This window comes from Sceloporus occidentalis, unplaced genomic scaffold (assembly GCF_023333645.1).
Source record: "Sceloporus occidentalis isolate IW3139 unplaced genomic scaffold, rSceOcc1.0.p SCAF_130, whole genome shotgun sequence".
NCBI lineage: Eukaryota > Metazoa > Chordata > Lepidosauria > Squamata > Phrynosomatidae > Sceloporus > Sceloporus occidentalis.
In genome coordinates, this window is record NW_028317110.1 from 1,815,117 (window position 1) to 1,833,781 (window position 18,665).

General features: G+C 38.6%; 2 protein-coding genes across 2 annotated transcripts; one reads left to right on the forward strand and one right to left on the reverse strand.

Annotated features, from left to right (window-relative positions):
- Positions 1-1,233: 1,233 nt before the first annotated feature.
- On the reverse strand, positions 1,234-13,397 carry LOC149281576 (ADP-ribosylation factor-binding protein GGA3-like). Its single transcript, XM_089499149.1, has 17 exons — positions 13,358-13,397; positions 11,518-11,602; positions 10,987-11,062; positions 9,859-9,957; positions 9,489-9,612; positions 9,129-9,232; positions 8,921-9,001; positions 8,594-8,731; positions 8,148-8,229; positions 5,982-6,092; positions 5,548-5,808; positions 5,125-5,192; positions 3,583-3,839; positions 2,808-3,034; positions 2,302-2,471; positions 2,106-2,216; positions 1,234-1,344 (listed from the first exon to the last, which is right to left on the reverse strand). The coding sequence occupies exons 1-17, from the start codon at positions 13,395-13,397 to the stop codon at positions 1,234-1,236; spliced, it is 2,145 nt and encodes a 714-aa protein (XP_089355275.1).
- A 122-nt stretch (positions 13,398-13,519) lies between these two features.
- LOC149281577 (small ribosomal subunit protein uS7m-like) lies at positions 13,520-16,889 on the forward strand. Its single transcript, XM_089499183.1, has 5 exons — positions 13,520-13,575; positions 14,657-14,848; positions 15,044-15,107; positions 16,416-16,583; positions 16,668-16,889. The coding sequence occupies exons 1-5, from the start codon at positions 13,520-13,522 to the stop codon at positions 16,887-16,889; spliced, it is 702 nt and encodes a 233-aa protein (XP_089355309.1).
- The last annotated feature ends 1,776 nt before the right edge of the window (positions 16,890-18,665 follow it).

An 18,665-nucleotide genomic window follows, 5' to 3' on the forward strand; every position in this document is an offset into this window, starting at 1 on the left:
CAAATATGGAAAAGGGGAATATAACCTACATGGTAAAAATGAAAAAAAAAACCTCTTAGGTTATTAAAAAAAAAAAATCAACAAACAAAAAGCACACAGCGCAGGGAAAATGTCATAAAATGTGTTATTTCTAAAGTATTGTTTTCCTTAAAGGTTATCAGGAGACTAATTTGTCACTCGTGCTTTATAAACCAAAGGATGAGACCTTTCTTGGCCCTATGTATGCCATTTAAATGAACACTATTGTAAATTTGACAGAACCCAAACCGACCCTTATAGCTAAGGATTTGTAAAACTATTATTAGAAAAAATTAATATTGTTTTATTAAGCAGGGACCCGGTCACCATCTATAACTGTATATTTGTTGAGATCACTGCAATTAAGAAGCAATACTGGAATCTTCAGACAGTGTTTATTCACCATGCAGGCTCCAGGTTTTAAACAACATTCACACTTCACAGTTACGTATGTTGTGATATATTTTCAAATTTACATCCAACATGTTACTTACTGTTAGACTATGTCTTTACATAGTATTGGACTGAAACGGTTCGGGTCAGATTCTCACCCTGTATTGCGGAGCATAATTAATCGGCTTCAGATTCTGTTTTTTTTCCCTTTCTGGTTTTTAATTGACCTTGTGATGCATGTATTTAATGAGATTCATTTACATTTCCAAATAAAAATAAAAAAATGCAATAATACTGTTTAGGAGAAAATAAAGCCCCACAAGACTGAGTAGCCAGAGCTAGTTGGCTGAAAAGGGTAGTTCTTCCTGGCAAAGAGAGAGGCGCATGGAGGTGTAGCTTATTGAAAAATGACTTCAAACTGTCCAAAAATCAGCAATGCTCTACACCAGGAATGTTTGTGTGTTTTGTTTTTTTTTTAAATAAAGTTAAGAAAAAAAAAAAGCACCCCCCCCAATACATCTAGCATGTTAGCAGACCATGGAAGAACTTCCTTTTAGTGAAATGCATGACAAGGGATGAGAGAATGAGGAAACAGGACACGGGTTTGTCATGCCAACCATACAAAGTCCAGACACCAGAAGCTCTAAATGGGGAGGCAAATGATTCCTCAGGATAAAGTGCGTTGCGGGTAACTTTCTTCACACGGCCAGTTCTTCCTTCCAAATAACGAAAGTGCGGACAAGATGTGTAAACACTCTTAACTTTGACGCCATGTCACCTTTTATTCCTTGTCACAGTCTACAGTAATCAGCCGAATTCATGTCAAAGCTTCCCCCACTGATCAGGCTCTGGAAATTGATCAACTTCACCCACTTCTGTATAGTTCTGCTCCCCTAGCGTAAAGGATATCTTATACCTGAGACGAACTTTTTCCTGGCAGAAAGAAAGGGGATGGACAGGAGGGGGCAACCAGTTAGTCAATACATTGTGCAGAATCCCTACCGCCGACTCATTTCACATGATCAAGTTTGTGTATTCATGATCACTTAGGACATTTGTTAAATGTTAATGGTTTTATTCTGGAAAAATAGCTATTTAAAAAAAGGTGCTACAAAATATTTATAGATTTAATATTCAGTAGTGAGTAAGGATAGTAATGTTCACACCCTGCTGCTTCTGTTCTACTTCTACAGTAGTTACGTGTGACAAGCTGCAGCGTGATGGTATTTTTTTACCTATACATTGTGCTTGCCATTTTCCTAGGAAATCGGTAGGTGAAATGTAAACTTGCATTAATGTTTTTAGGCTGATGGGCTGCAGCTAAGTACAATTTGGCCCATATTTTTAATTTCACTAGCATTGACTATATAGGAGTATAGAGTAATGCAGTATGAATAAGGAGCAAAGAAGGCCCAGATTCATCTTATGGAACCACGCCTAAGCTATGGTGCCCTCATGCCTGCTGTGCATCTGTACAGAAACACGCAAGCACAAAAAATGCCCATCAACAGGGATAAGATGTAATTGTTTATCTCAACCTTTAATGTGTACAGCCCACTGGAATTATATGAAAGCCAACCATATGTGTCTACTGGTTGCATCACATCTAGCGCTTTCCAATGCAATTGTGGCTTAGAAATGCACTTGGTAATTCCAATGCATTGTACTTTGTGGTACAAAAAATATATATTTACCTTCAGAGGATTTGCCACCAACATGACTTGTGTGACAGCTGTAGGAGGCTGGATGGGATTAAATGCTAACATCTCTGTCCCAGATGGAGGCTGCAGTTTTACCTTCATTGTCTGAAATGGAATTTTTTTTTACAAATTTAGTCTTTGATTGCCTTTGTACCATCAAGAATAGGGTTCAATCCCCAGACCTGCTAACCTTGGGCACAGCTGCCTGCATTAGAATATTGCGGATTGGCAGGGGTGCTGTGTTTAGCATTGAGATTACCACTACCAGGGTATCGGGACGATTAGGTGGACAATCCTTGGCAAAGTGAAACAGGATACGAAACCCATTCTTGTCATATGCAGTCACAGGGAGGATGGTACCTACAACATCAGTATCACAAGTTATAACTGACCATAAACTATTAGGAACTATGCAGGTAAGTCTAGAAATGGCATATTCATAGAAGGGATCACATGAGAGATCCTAGTGATATATTATCCATATCTATCATGCATCACATGTAAGTGATAAAATACTAATCCATTAATCAACAACCCTTAAGGTCTTATTCCCCACAAAAAAATGGAGAGAGGGAGACAGAAGGCTAGTTTGATGAAGGTAATACCTTTATTGGCTAGCTGACGTATTATTGATTAAATTATTCGAGACAAAAAAAGATAATCACAATAATTAATTATTAGAGTGAATCAACTTACTTGGTTTTATTAATTCCAAAGGAACATTCACATTTGCTAAGGAGATATCGGAACCTTTCTGTGGGCTGGCCTGCTGTGAAAGAAAGATAGGACTTCCAGGAGCTACTACAAGGGAACTGAAAGATGAGGTAGCAGGTACAGAGCCCACTGAGCTTGTAGATTTCATAAGAATGGAAGAGGATAAAATATTGAAACCACCAGCTGAGGTTGCAGGCTTGGCTGATGCCCTGAAAAGTGAGAAACAGGATTACTGGGCACCAGAAGCTTATTCTTCAGGTCTGAGTAGTTCATAAATGTTAATTGAAAAAAAAACATTATTAACCAAAATAATAAATACAGGAAAGAAAATAATCGATAAAAGCTATTTAACCTTTTTTCAAACTATCATAAACAAAAAAAAATAGTATATATGTGATTAATAAAACCACTTAAAACCCGTCTGTTCTTGTCTCATCCTAAAGATTCTCTGCTTTTCTCTATGCTGCCTGTACCAGTGTAGATCACCACCCCAAGCCAAATTACTATGAAAAACAAATGAAATGACTAAGAAGAGAAAAAGTGAAAGGCTACTGAAATAAACGTGGAGTGGCTGCTGGTTTTGTCAGGGGTATCAAAAGTATACCGGTTTAGTTGCCAGATATTTAAAAGGAGGTCATAGAAGCCTCTCCTCTAATTAGCTCTCATTAAAAAAACAATATTATTCTCCTGTACCATGGCAACAAACTGAAGCTGAATGTGTCATGCTCTAGTATGTACACCCACACGCCATACTTACACCTTAGCTTCCTCAAGGAGCTGCTGCCCAAGCACTTCCAGTTCATGCAATGCAATGCCCCCCGGAGGAAGGCTGCTGGATTGTACTGGAGATGGTCCTGTAGAGGCAGTAGTGAAGAAAGTAGAACAGCTGGTAGCTGTGGAGAATGAAGTCACGGACGTGGGGCACATGTGCTGCAATGACTGCGCCAGCAGAGGAGGAGTAGGAGTTGAGATTAATGGCTGTCCTGCAAAAATGTCAAGCTCCCCCTTCTCCACCTATAAGAGAGTGGCCTTACTGTAACATGGTAGCAAACACAAGAAAATACACATAGAAGAATAACGTGTACATACTGGAAACGAGGGAGAGAAATACAGTACCTTGCTTAAGTACTTAGCCTTCTTAGACTTTCTGTCTTGGAATTTTGTTATGTTACAAATGGAATTAAAATGGTTTACTTTCTACCATTTCAAAGCATGAACGTTCTAGTGTTCCCAAAGTGCCCCACCAATGAAGCAAGCATGTTAAAGTACTTTTTAAGTACTTTAATATGCATTCCTTACCGCGGAGGAGACAAATTTAAATGACTTACTCTGCAGTACAAATGTTCCCGCCAGTTATGGCTTCTTTAGACAACTCAACAATCGCTGTCAAGAAAGCCTTCCCATTGAAATCACAAGAAGCCCTGGAACCCTCACCTGAGCCATCACTGGGGCTTGCTGGTGGTGACTGAGCTGTGTGCACACGCTGGCATCCCCTGCGAGCCAAGAAGCTCAGGGCAGGGAAAGGCAAATGCATAAGGCAGATTCTGCCGAATCCCTCCATGCATTTCCTTGCAGGGGAAAACACTAATTTAAAGGGACATTCGGCTATCATATGCATTGCAGTTGATTAGTTGCTTAAATATTCAATTTCACCATCAATACATGGAGGAAGTTCTTTTTGATCAACCCTTTACACCAGCTTTGCATTTCTGAATATTGTGATTTTTGCCAATTCTTTGCAAAATTACACAGGGTTGCGGTCTGTGTGCTGGCTGGTCAATCCCAACATTATAAGTTTCAAAGTATTTCAATTTAACTTTGGATGTGCAATTTAGATGAATGCCCTGCTATGTGATAAACGTCAGCCCCAGCCCCTTGTAGACTGAAGCAGTTTTTCTTCTCTAGAACTGCCCCGCATTTGACCATCCTCTCGCCCGCTATCTTGATCAGTTTAACAGGCCCTGTCATTGAAAAGCACCTGACCTGCTTCACCATGGGTTTTGTATTCTCAGGGACATGAGCATCATTATCCATTTATCACAAATAATGTTTTGTACTAAAGGGAAAAGATGCAATTTTGTTCTCATTCAGAGATTTTTTTAAAAAAAAATATTTGCTCTCTCTCATGTGCTTTTTCAAATGTTTGGATGGTCTATACAAAATAGCCTATTTTGTAGACCAGTAATAGAAAATCTATTTAATTCCTGGTTGTAACACAATAGAAAGTAGAAATGCATGGTAATTAACAGGGTGTTAAGATACAAAATAATGAACATCCTAAAAAGTAACAGAGTTATACCTGGACCATATCTGATTTGCTGTTGAAAGCCCCATCCAAGGTTGCATTTGCCGATGAGTCATCAAGACCTGAAAGGAGAAAACTTACTGAGTAAGGGGCAAGTTAACACTTAACTACTGTTAATATTCTGTAAAACACACGGAGTGAACAAAAAAAAAAAAAGAAATTAAATTGTGAATAATGAAATAATTTAAAAAAATACAGGCTTTCTTTGTAACCATTGGTTATAATGAAGACTTGCATCTTTTAACATTTTTTTTATTTAACATTTGCGTTTTAATTCGACTTCCCAGTTTTAACATGATTTAGTATTATCGTTTAGTGAGATGTAATTCCTTTGATTCAGAATAAAGCTGATGCATGTACAAAGAAACCCCTATACATCAACAGGGCTCAAGAATTGAAACCTAACCAAAATCTAACCTAAAAACAGCAGCTCCTCATCTAGGAGACAAAGCGAGCTGGATGCACTGTTCATCTGACTGAGGGCATTATCTTTATGCAACAAACGGTTGCAGGATTGAGTTGGAAGGAGTGGAGGAGGGGGAAGTGTGGGTATAAATGGTGGCAGCTGCTGTGGTTGTGCTGGTGCTGCAGGTATTGAAGGTAAGTCCAATGGTGTGCTGGGAGCTTCACATCCTCCAAGGTCAATGAGGGTAGGCATGTCTCTATCAACACAAGAACCTGTAGGACACAGACATCTAGCATTAGGAAACAGAAAAACTGAAATATGAAGTATATATGTAGACATGTAAAACGGAAGAAGCTGAGATCAAGGGGATATGATGCAGGGAAATAGAACGGTTGGCTATAACTGCTAACGTAAGGATGCTTAAAGACGGAAAAGTAATTATTACGTTCAGATATATCCGGAAGGTCAATTTCTCCATTGATATCTTGATGCTCCACCACTTTCTTGTACTGACTGATGGCACGTGATAAGTTGTCACTTGCCTGTAGGATGTCCCCTATGTGTGACATCAAAATACATTAGTTGTTATGTATATTAGCATGTGAATAGTAAAAGAGACATATAAAAACATGACATTTCCCTTTAAAGTTGTTAAAACAAAATTTGGATATTATGCCTTTTATATACGTTTCAGTCCTCTATTCAATAAATGCTGTGTTTTTCATGTACATATAAAGTCATGTTAGTAATTGATATGTGATACTTCAACCAATTTGTTTACTTGTAACTGTGAGCAATTTCCATGCTCTGCGGGACTCACTGCTTACAATGAATTACATTGCATATTATATTCCTGCAGCTCATATATACCGGTAATTTGGTATACAGTACTGAATTTACCTGTCAATAAAGGTATGGTATAAAGGAAAACATAAAATAGGACACACAGACCAGCGATTCTGTGCATCCTTGCTGGAAAATAAGATAATTAAAAATATTTTTTAATTGAAATGCCTCTTCGCAAACTGGGATATATGAAATCTGTGGCCTGCTTGTAGCCCCTGGGACTGGAGTTGCCCAGTCCTGGTATTAATTTACTCTCTTTAAGATAATTTCTGTTGCTATTGTACTTCTGTGGATTTCAGGTTCATGCACTAAATACTCACAGCCAGTCCCAGTGCTGGCTCGCAAAAGAATCCCAATGCATATGGGCAGAGTTTTCACTGATGTGTTTATTTTGTTGTTTTGGCTAAATAACTCATATTAAAGTACCTACAAAATCTAATATTTATATATTTAAAAGAAAAAAAAGTTTCATTTAATTCTTTAAGCATTTTTTTATTTTTTCCATTTTTTGGAAAAACAAAAAATATCCTCAGAGAAAAAGTGTTTTTGTTTCTGATTTTTTTTTTGTTTTTCTTAGAGCAACTAATATTGTAAATGGAAAAAAACAAGGTATTGAAGCATTAAATCAGAATATTTTGCCATTGTGGTCAGATAAAGGAATGACAACATTTATCTTCAGCAGTTTCATTGTTAACCTTAGGCGGAGGAAGTATTTATTTTTACAATACATGTGATTCAGCAGCACTATAATCACATTAAAAGTGAAAATGCTACCAACATATTTCATTACTATTATCGCATGATGCTTTTAAAAATAAATTGACTAGCCCTCTTTCAAATTTAGGAGGCATCGGGGGGGGGGGGTCGGGCAGGTCAAAGAAAGAGGTAAATGACAACTTAAAAGGACCATTCAGCTATAATATGGATTAATGTGCATATAATAATAGTATTTATAGTATTTCACAATTAATCATGGAGGTCATTAGGCATTTTTCAGACCTTAATGTGCAATTCAGGGATACTAACCAGGTAGCACAAAGAAAATGGATACTGGAGTGTTTAAATATTTAGAGAGAAATGTAAGGCTACCAGCAACCCCTCATAGTGAAAATCAAGAGATAATGAGCTACCAGAAAGCCGATGGGATGTCTAATCAAGTCATATGGTCACACAGATGAAAAACCAAGTGTAAAATCTGACCTGCTATTAGAATTGTGAAAGTGCAGCATCATGGGAAATCTAACATTGGATATGGGGAATAAACATCTAACTTTCAAGGTTTACATAATATATACCATTTGAAAATAAAGTTTAACATCGCATTATATTTTTAAAAAATAATAAAAAATCATCGTCTACTGACTTGTCTCAGTTATTGCAATTTAGTTGCGTAACAAATATCTTGCATGTTTGATCATATTGTACTAGAATGGTATTCTTTGATCTGTTATGTTATGTTCGCTTATCTGTGCTGGCATTCTAGTGAAGCAGAACCAGCGCTTATTAAACTTGCAAAAAAACTAAATAAGGAATACAGACAAAAAGGAAAAAGGAGAAATGAAATGTATTGCATGGAGATGTCAAGGCAATGACAGGAACAGTAGCAGGAACTAAGGAGCAGATGTTAGATTGAAGAACGGTAAAAAAAAAATTCAAGTTTGATTAGAATAGTATAGGTAGTGAACATAATAGGAACGGGAAAGATGCTGCATTGCCTATGACAAACAAAGTTTACCAAAGTTTACAGGTATATACAATCTCCTACCTAGACAACTGTCATTATCCTCTGTTTCACTTGCCATTTTGAACAAGGTAAGTCTCTTGGTCTCGCATCTCTCAAACAACTCCTGAAGAAACAGAAGGTGAAATTATCCAATTGCTACTGAAATCAGCTTAGGTACTGTGCTTCCTCCTTACCAACCTCGAATCTATCAGATTTCATCATCAATGTATATTATGTACCCTTTCTACTCCCAACCAAGTTTCAGTTAATGGTGGGATCATTGCATATTCATATGACCTTTATGATATTTCTTTACGTTCTTTTCCTGTGTGACTCTACTACTCAAAAAATAGTTTTTTTATTAATCCATACTATGACATTAACATATATTCATCTGTTCTCTCATATGCCAAGTGCAAAATCAAAAGTTTCCTAGCTGAAATTAAACAATTGTTTTGCTTAAATCTTCTAAAAGGAGTCAACCTCACCTTCATAAGTTCCCTGTCACCCTCAGATGACTCTTCTTTATTGTAATGTGTCAACATTTCCTGCAGCAGCTTCACATTGTTATTCACTTCTTCCAGAGTGTGAATACGTTTACTCGCCCTCTGCATTCGCACTTCATCCTGCAAAATGTGGAGATGGACAGAATATAAAATATACAAATATAGACACACCTCTGGGGTAAAAGCTCTTGGGTAAGAGAAAATCTATATCAATGTGAATATTATATAATATTTTTTCCAATCAGATCTATGATATACAGCTTGTACCAGTCCATCATAAACATGCACCCTAAACGAGGAAGGTCTCACCTCTTTTACCATTGATTTTATGAGCTTGTTAGCTTCCTGGAGGTCATCTGGATTTTTGCTTTTTAACAATTTTGCTAAAAGCTGAAACACAAAATAAGATTTACAAAGAATGAAACAACTGCAAAATAAACACCCACTGGTGCTTTGAGCTAGGCTGTCCTTCACATACAGGGAGCAATATTTAGCTGCCACAGAATTCTTGTCCTACCTTGGACCGCTCTTCATCTTCAAAGATTGGATTCTTGGGACGAGCAGGTGGAGAGGGTATTAAGGTGTGATCCAATGGAATCAATGGGTCTGAGAGAATAATGCCTGATGAAAAGAGAATGAAAAGATAGAACGTGAAAATTGAGAAGGATGCAAAAATGCACAACCTATCTTACAACATGAAAAAGATAATGCCAAATGCTTGCGATTTATAAAAAAAAAGTGAATGTGAGGAGGAAGAGGGGAAATTTGAACAAAAAAAGATTAAAAGATTTGGAAATGGATACTATGCACGGCAGAGTTGGAATATGTGTGTGTAATTCTGCTTTTGGCAGTGTAAGAATGAGGGGAGATATTACACCTTGTCTCTTTAGCATCTGGTATGCATCCTTTATCTTGATCTCCTCTGGCAAAGCAACCGTCCAGCTATACAGCAGCGCAATGACCTTAGTTTTCACTTTTTCTGACACCCTGTCACCAAGGTACTGTAGGGATGAAATACAGTAATAATGTCAGTGGAAGCACTGTATGCTTGGTAACAGAACAAGTGGAGGGGTCCTGAAGCGATGCCCATTGAGTAACTTAAAAAAGCCCAAGAAATAGAAGAGGCGTATATATCCGGTCACAAGCTACAGCATTACAGAAATCAACAGCCATTTACATTTATTTCCCTTTTCTTCTAAGCTCCGGTTAGATTTCTGATTATGGATATGATGTCTGCACATACTGACCTTGGGAGAAACAACTTTAATAAGCTCATTCAAGAACCTGAACTTGCCAACTTCATTGTGGAACCTCCTGCCGCAGTTCTTCATGCATGCCTCAAGAACCTACGGTGAAAAGAGAACACTGAACCTAACTGCTATAGTAGAGACCAATAAACAAAGAGGTGAAGAATAATACTGACCTATAACAAAGAAGTGGATGCCTGCAATGTGCAAACAATGGCAAAATAGATAATAACACTTTTTAAATTCCCACACTGCTTTAACCTCCACCACTTTTGATGGGAGGATGTTCTACTACTCTTCCACCCTCTCAGTAAAGTAATACGTCCTTATAGTACATCTAAGTGTTTGATCCTCAAGCCTTAGATTATGACCTCTTGTCATGTTTTGAACTAAACTTTCCTCCTGAACAAACATCTACTCTTTCTCTTCTTTCCCCCAAGCTATACATAAAGAGATTCTTTAGCCTTCCCTGATTGGTTTGCAGGGTAAAAACTTTCACCATTTGGGAGCCTTTCTATCTAGAGATAAGGTTTCCAGAACTGTACACAATGCTGTAGGTGAGGTCTAGCCAGAGATATATAAAGAGGCATACTTACCTCTATCTTTTCCTCCAACCAATGAAGCATTATTTTACATTTATCAACATTAAACTGCACCTGTCACTCTTAACCATGTGCCTTATTTACCTAAACCATTTACCATTTGTCCTGGTTATAACATTAAGTTATAGCGCACAAGCAGATTCTGTTCTTCCATTACAAAAGGGGCACCATAGCTGGGTGGTGGGGAAAGGTAGCAAATGTATTTTGAACATCTTAAGGACCCCTCGGCTATTTTAATGCATTAAAGTGCACATGATGGCTGAAGTGTCCCTTTAAACTTTTTTATATATAAAAATCTGTTAAAACAAGCTCCCTGGATTTGACTTAGTGTATTAATAGCTCAACTGCCACAGGGGCAGATAGTGATTTAGTAGGTCTCATTATATTTGGAAATTAATATGTTTTATGCTGTTCTGCAATTTATGAAAAACTGCAATCTATGAAGGACAATAATAATTGGATGCAAAGAACATTGCCTACAGAGCATAGTGCTAGGTAACAAATATTGAAAACAATCTTTTCTCACTGTGAGTGCCTGCAGAGATTCCCATTCCTGAGGTGACTGGATTTTATGGGCCAGAAGTCTGACAGCAATCTGTGGACTGAAAGGGAAAATGCACGTCACACATACATGACCAAAGTAACAATGTGTACTACAGCAGTCAGGCTATAGACTTCTAGAATCATCTCGCAGCTATACACTACAGATCTCTCACTCGCAGACTTATGCAGGGGCTGCTGCTTCTCACTGTGTAGCTTGCGAGCAACTTCTCTTGTGCCGAACAGCGGAAGCAGGAACGGAGTGGAGTCATGTCATGTGACATAAATTCATGTGACTCCGCTGGGTTCCGCTTCCCCTGTGCAGTACAAAAGACACTGCTGTGTGAGCAACCCACAGGAAAGCAGCAGGTCCCTTGCGATTCTGCGATCCCAGTTGCCCTGCCTGCGGATCTCACGCAGGCCGCACCTCATTGGCCGCGGGCCGCATGTTGGATGCCCCTGATATAGAGCTATATTCTCCCAGATATGAATGTTACCCAAACAGCTAAACACATACCCTTCCAACTCTTTATTAACTTGATCACAGAAATTGATGATATACTCCCAGTCCTCTTCGCGGTTGCAAGGGTTGGTGGCCTTATCTACAACATCAAAAACATCAGCATCATTATTTAGGAAATATAATCGCCCCTCTATCACTAATGACACAAAGCAGACACTAAGGGTGATGGTGGCAAACAATGCCAGTTGGTGTTTAGAGCGAAAAATTTGGAACTGGACATGAGGGGCTGTCACTCAAAGAACCTTCTTTCAGTTATCAGAATAAGGAAAAAGAGGAAAATGATTGTGGTCAAGAAAAGGTTACACTTGGAATTCCATATTTCAGTTTGTTGATTAGAAATAATACAGACCAATGTCACCTCTCATTTAAATTTCCACGGGTTTGTTGCTGCATTGCCATGGCAACAGTCACAATCGGCCTTTAACAATTATCTTTGCTAAATCTGACCATTAACATCAAAACTCTACATTTCATACTTACAATTCATCAACCCTGTCACATCCAACTGGCATTCACCCAAAGACACATTTAAAGTGGAACTCCCACGTTGTGTTCCCCTCTGTGTGTGGCACCTTTATATTGTCAGTGGTACACCTAGCAATGATTGCGAAATACTTTTTTGTTAAAGTGGAGCTTTTTGGTTAAAGAGTTTTTTTTTCTGTTCTTCCCAGCACGATTTACATATTAAGCATTACTTTCCTAGCCTTACTTTAAGGCGAAGTACTAGTCCAGGCTGAGATCCGAAGTGAGGATCCGAAGCCAGGATATTGTCAAAACTACTGACGCATTTTGCCATTTTTGCAGCAATATGTGGCTTATGTAAGGATGTTTAATGCCGTTTGCTGCATTCATATTTAGATGATTACGTTGCGCACTGTGTCACATGGACCTCCAGGTGGCTCTTATATTGCCCCTTTAAGCATCATCTTTGAGATGGTCCCTCTGGACTTTTTCCCCCAACAGAACCTCGTGGATTATGGCAAATAGGCTATCCCTTTCTATAGCGAAAAGTAGATCTTTCAGGTTTTTTTGTGGACTGGAAAGGAAACAGCCCTGTGCGGTATACCACACAAGACCCACTCCTGCTTGCATGCAATGGCCGTACTGATAGACGTGTAAGAATGTCTTTGTTAAGGTTGGGTTAGGGTTTAACTAGTAACATACAAGCACAAACATACACCTTATTATAGGGGGATGTCTGGTCGCCCCAAGTTAATGTACGGCGGAATGTACTTTCACCCAGTTTCTTTTCTAGAAAACTTGGTTCCATTTTGAGCTGCATTTAAAGTACAGGAACCGCTTCCCTGCAACCCATATAGACACTCATCAGACTGCATCCGATCTTTGTTAGGGCCCCAAATTGAGTCACCTGGTACATTTGTCCTAGAAAATCTCCCCTGTTAAAATAGAATCTCTAGTCACAGCTTAGTCACCTATCTGAAGGTGAATTAAAAGACAAGTCTTCAGTGATTTCGCATTTTCATAGAATTATTGGCTGTGCAGGAACTAGCTTAGTTCGGTTAATGACTATTCCCATATAAGCTGATGTGGGTGTGAGCCTAGAACATTTAACGGAAAAGACCCATATAACCGGACATGATGACTTCCCCTTCAACGCGAGTCCTGCTGTTCTTTCAAACCGTTTATTCGGGCAGCCATCTAGACAACTGCACTTTAATCACTATCGCATCCTGCACTCAATGGTCGATTAAGCTTACTTAGCTTGTGTAATATTCTAAGCTAACTCTGGTAACAATCTGTGGCCACGCGTGATATTTGCACGAATAGGTGGAAAGTGACATTTAGTGACCCCACGGCTGTCGCTGTCACTCACTCAGCCAGGACTCCAATGTCTCCCCGTCAGTCTCCGCCATGTTGCCAGCGGAGGCCCCGCCCCCAAACAACGGGAGTGATGGAGTCCCCGCCCAGAATGTTGCGATCTCGCTGCGCTCTGGAACAGGTCTCACGTCCATCTCTCGCGACAACCAAAGTCAAGATGGCGGCGCCCTGTGGTAGATTGTTCGTTGCCCGAATTCGAGCTGGTCTTTCAAGGTATTAGATATTTTTTAGGAGAAGGTTCGAATGCATTAAAGGAACGAAGAACTGCAAACATATAAAACACACACATTGATTAAAAAAATATTTGAGGGAGATGCGTGCGTGCGTGCGTGTGTGGAGCGAGGAGCTGCCATTAGCAAAGTGAGAATGGTGGTGCATGTCTCATGTGACCCTTTTCCTCCCCTCTGATATACTTTTATATCAGAATGTTGGGTGGGTTACCAAGTCTTGGTTTTTTCATGTTTCCCAGAATTTCAAAGAAAATTTCCGTTTCAGAAGACCTTCTATGTGTCTTTGTGACCTTAATTTTGTTACCAAGAAAGCTATTTAGAAATAAGAAATGTAATTCGGAAACCAGTCTTCTGCCTTTAATGTACACATTATTGTGCGTTATAGGGCTTTACAATTCTGCCGTTCACTGGCACCTACCAAACGTTCCAATTCCTTAAAAAAAAAAAAAAGGGAGGGGTCGTTTGGGGGCATTCAGGAGCGCATATGTTCTGCGGTCATCATATAATGTCTACCTAAATGGCAAGGTTTTATTTAAAAAATTTAATACCCTCAATATTTTAATTTTGTAAAGAATATCATAAGCTCTCACTAAAGACATTGCTATGGTCTGCAGCCCCCACCCCAAACTGATAATTGCCACTTACCACAAAACACACCATTCAGATGAAAAATGTAGGTGTACTTGGTTTGGTGAGAATGCTGTCGGTAGAATAGCTTGAAACAGAATTCTGCTTCTGGTCCACCACATGAGATAAAGTGGTCCTTTTGCTTTGCTTTATATATATATAATTTATACTTATTTCTAAATGTTGTTTATTAGATCCCAGTTAGGTGAAATATAAAACCCATATATATAGTTGTATTGGCATTACATACCCTTTCAATTAGTCGTTTGTGGCACAGTATATCTTTATTTCATGTCTAGAACGTATTCGATGTATCTATTCAATAATAATATTTTACTGCCATATATAAATAAATATTCCTCTGTCAGGTGTTATTTTTTTGCTTACAGATGTTGATGGATAACTTTTCCTTCACAATTCCTCTTTTATATTTGCAGTCTGATCCTCGTGAGAGGCAGCCGGTACAGCCCTTTGTATCTGGATCCAGAAACAAACAAAGAGCACTACAACCAGCCTTTGGAGGAATTAAGTGAGGATGTGCGCGCAGAATGGGAACTGAAATCGGTCAGACCTATCAAGGCATCTCCAGTAGACGTGACCAGTTCTGTCTTCGCAGTCCCAACCATCGGGTATACACATGCACTTAAGATCTGTGTTGAGAACTAAATAGACCTTCTATAGAATATACAAAAAACTTGAAATAAACATAATACTCTTTACACTAACATCTATGTCAAGATAAAAACAAAAGGGCTTGGTTTTTTTTCTCCCGATACACAGAGAAGTGACTTTGCTCTTATTTAGTTTTTTTTTTTTTCTTCCAGAAAATTCACCAATATGATGATGAAAGGAGGTGATAAGATTCTATCTCGATCTGTAATGAACAAGGCAAGTATAGAAAGATTTTTAAAAAATTAGGTAAAGCCAATGACTAAATACAAGGCAGTCTTGTCTCAGTTGAAGATGGCCTTGATTCAGTAGACTAGTCTTACTAACCACATTCCCTTCAGTGCAATGGGTTAATTCATGAGGCTGTCAATCATGTTACCGTTTTTTCCTAGATACAAAGGGAGTTTTCAGATTTATCATGTTAAAATAATACATGTTTCAGTGAACACAGTAGTATATTGATGATCTGACCAGTGTTAGTGCCCCACCCACCCCCTAGGACCTACACCTTTGTGACAGAGGGGATATCTTTCTTCAACCATGCATCCCCTTTTCGCAGATTATACATTGTTTTTTCGATGACTGCTAGTGCTTTTTATCTATACAAAAATCAGACGTAGGTCCTATTAATCATGTCCAAAGATGAGGGACTACCTCTGTGTTTTGGTTTTTTTTTGAGCAGGGTTGCCCCAAGGCTTTAAAAGGATAAGTGGGCATAGGTGCAAATTACAACTTCTGTATTACCACCATATTTGCAGCTAACCCTAATGTGATACATCTAGTTATAACTATATCCAAACAATGCTATACTCAAGATGCAGGAATCAATGGCCGATCTTGAAACTATTGCTGAATTGAAATTTCAGAGCTTGACACAAAGGTTGTGAGTTAAATTAGCGGCCCTCAGTCGGGTGGCATCATCTCTTCTCAAAGTGGAAATTTATTGGTGTCGCTTTCTACCGCAGACATTGGCAAGCTCCATTTAAAGCTAATGAACTAGCTTTCTGCTATGTGAGAAACAGTAAATTGCCTTGTGGGTGATGCATTCTTCAAGCACCCTGGCTTGCAAAAGTTAAACTTAAGGTTTACTGAACAACATCTTTGACCTGTATGTGAAATGCTTGCTCTGTATGTGAAGTTCTTAATATTCCTGGAAACATAAAGTGCTATGCACCATATTGATTAGCTCATTCAAAATATCACAATTTTTTTTTTTTATTTACTTTTTTTTTATTTTTAAAGTGATGAATTAGTATAAGAACCCTCAGATGTATATCTTGTAAAGAAAGTCTCCTGGTTGGCAATATATATTTTTTTATACTTTCAATTATATTTCTGTTACTATGTATTATCGATAGTTACATAACCGTAAATATTTCACTAATTATGTTTCCATAGTGTCAGTTATGTTTGCCATGGGTCTTTAAGGCTGACTTTCCCATTTTATTTGTTAATATTGTGATATACTGTTTCTTATGGGTTTTTTTTATTGTTTGGTAGAATAACAAAAACATTTTTAATCTTTAGACTTTGGAAGAGATAAAAAGAGTCCAGTTGGAGAAATATTACAAAGCTTCAGACGAGGAGAAGAAAGACATAGAATGTAACCCATACACTATCTTCCACCAAGCACTGAACAATTGTCAGCCAGTTATTGGTCTAACAGGCATTTTAAGAGGAGGAAAGTCATATCAGGTATGCAAGAATAAAAAAACAAAAGGCAGCAAAGAAATCCTACTATTAAACCTGATCCTTAAAAATCTCATTATTTTCTTGTAGGTCCCTACACCTTTGTCAGAAAATAGACGCCGATTCCTAGCAATGAAATGGATAATTACAGAATGCCGTGAGAACAAACACCGCCGTACACTAATGTATGAGAAGCTTTCCCAAGCTCTGATAGAAGCTTTTCATGGGGAAGGTCAAGTGATCAAAAAAAAGCATGAGCTACATAAGATGGCAGAGGCAAACAGAGCATTTGCTCACTTCCGTTGGTGGTAGTTGCTATGTCGCCATGGTATCATGCCATTTGTAAATAATTATTTTATATGCAAATTAACAAAAAAATAGATATTAAGGATTTGATTGTCTACTTCTGCAGTGTCCAACCCCTTGGTGGCACGTTTTACACTAAAGGATGTGGTGAAAGTGCTGGTGTAGAAGTCTGTTTGTTTTTTTTGTCTTCTTAAATGCTGCAGAGCTAGTTACCATGGAGTCCATAACCTCCGCATTCTGCACCTTTCCATGAATGCACCCAGCATGGGTTCACTTCTTTCTTATGGTGTCAGATGCTCTAGGGCACTAAGTACTTAAATTCAAAATGTTGCTAAATAATACTTGTAATAAAGTGTAACAAATCGCCATAATATCATTTTTCAGCTTTATCAAAAACTTTCCAATGTGGCTGTCACTTCGACTCCAAACCGTGATCTTCCAGCCAACAGCATGGTAACAGCCGGACCATGTTGCAGGGGAAAGCTGTCTTTTAGCAAGAACGGCTCATAAAACTGGCCATTTATTTTTCTTAAAATAAAGAAAAACATGTTAGCAAGCCATTAGTCATAGGGTAGGTCACAGCAAAAGCATGGACAAAGTAAAGGCCCCTGAATTGAATCCTGAGGAAACCCAACTCCGAGCGCTACGGGAGACAAACGAGTGCCTGGGAGAAGATGGTAAAGGTATGGTCTAAGAGGTGGCATCTGAGCTTTGTCACAGATATCATAGGTATAAAAGGTTTGCAACAGATTGGATAACGGTATAAAAGGCTGCAGAGGATGAAACGGTGTGTAAAGAGGGTCTCTGAACAAGAATCAGGTGGGAGGTTGGAAGTGCGAGTAGGTGATGTGTGATGCATGTGAGGGAGTGATGTGTGTGTATCGGAGTGATGTGTGTATGTGTGAGGGATTGAGGGGTTATATGTGATGGAGGTGATATGTGAAGATTGGCTTTCAGTTCTTGATCTAGTGTCTTTTTTTATGTATTCATCAAAACAAGTGTAGACACCACCCGCATGTTTTTGGAAGCTTCCACATGTCACCCTCTAAGCCAACCATTAAGGCACCAAAAGCAAAAGAGCCAGAGTAAGGTGAAGTTTTACAGTTAGGAGGGCTTAATCTAAAACGAGTGCATTCTAGACATATCTAATATAAGGAAGTTTTACTTTACTGAAATGGTGCTAGATAAGCGGAGCAGCCACCAGGCAGAAGTAGTAGAGGCTTATACATTGAGAGAGGCATTTGACTTCTGAATCTAAGGTGAGACCAAGGACTGATAATGGTTTGAGTCTTTATAGCAGGAAAAATGGGCAGGTTAGATGAGCCAAATAGTTTCAATTAACAAACCTTTTTACGAAAAAGTTTCAGACTAGCTTTAAGCTCACAGTTTTAAATGCGTTAAAGGTAGAAAGGAGAGTGCTTAAGAGTGTTTGCCAATTGCCTTTTTTAATTCTAAAACTATTAATTGGTACCTGTATTGGGGTTATAGCACTCAAGCAAGAAACTCGCAGCCTCAGTGGTGAGATTATTTTCATGTCAGAGACTTGGAATGCTTGCAGTCTTTTATGTCACCATATCTTCTCCAAAGTATGCCCCTCTTTCTTCAGATGAGCATATTTTACCCCATGAACTGGAGAGGCTAGTTACTTGTAGCCTGCTTACACTACGAGGAAGGTGGCAATGACTGCCAGGAACCTCTACACTGACCTGGTTCCTGGCACAATGGTGTAGTTGAGGATTATTTTTTGTATTATTGTGATTAACTTGCTTTTTCTTCTTATCC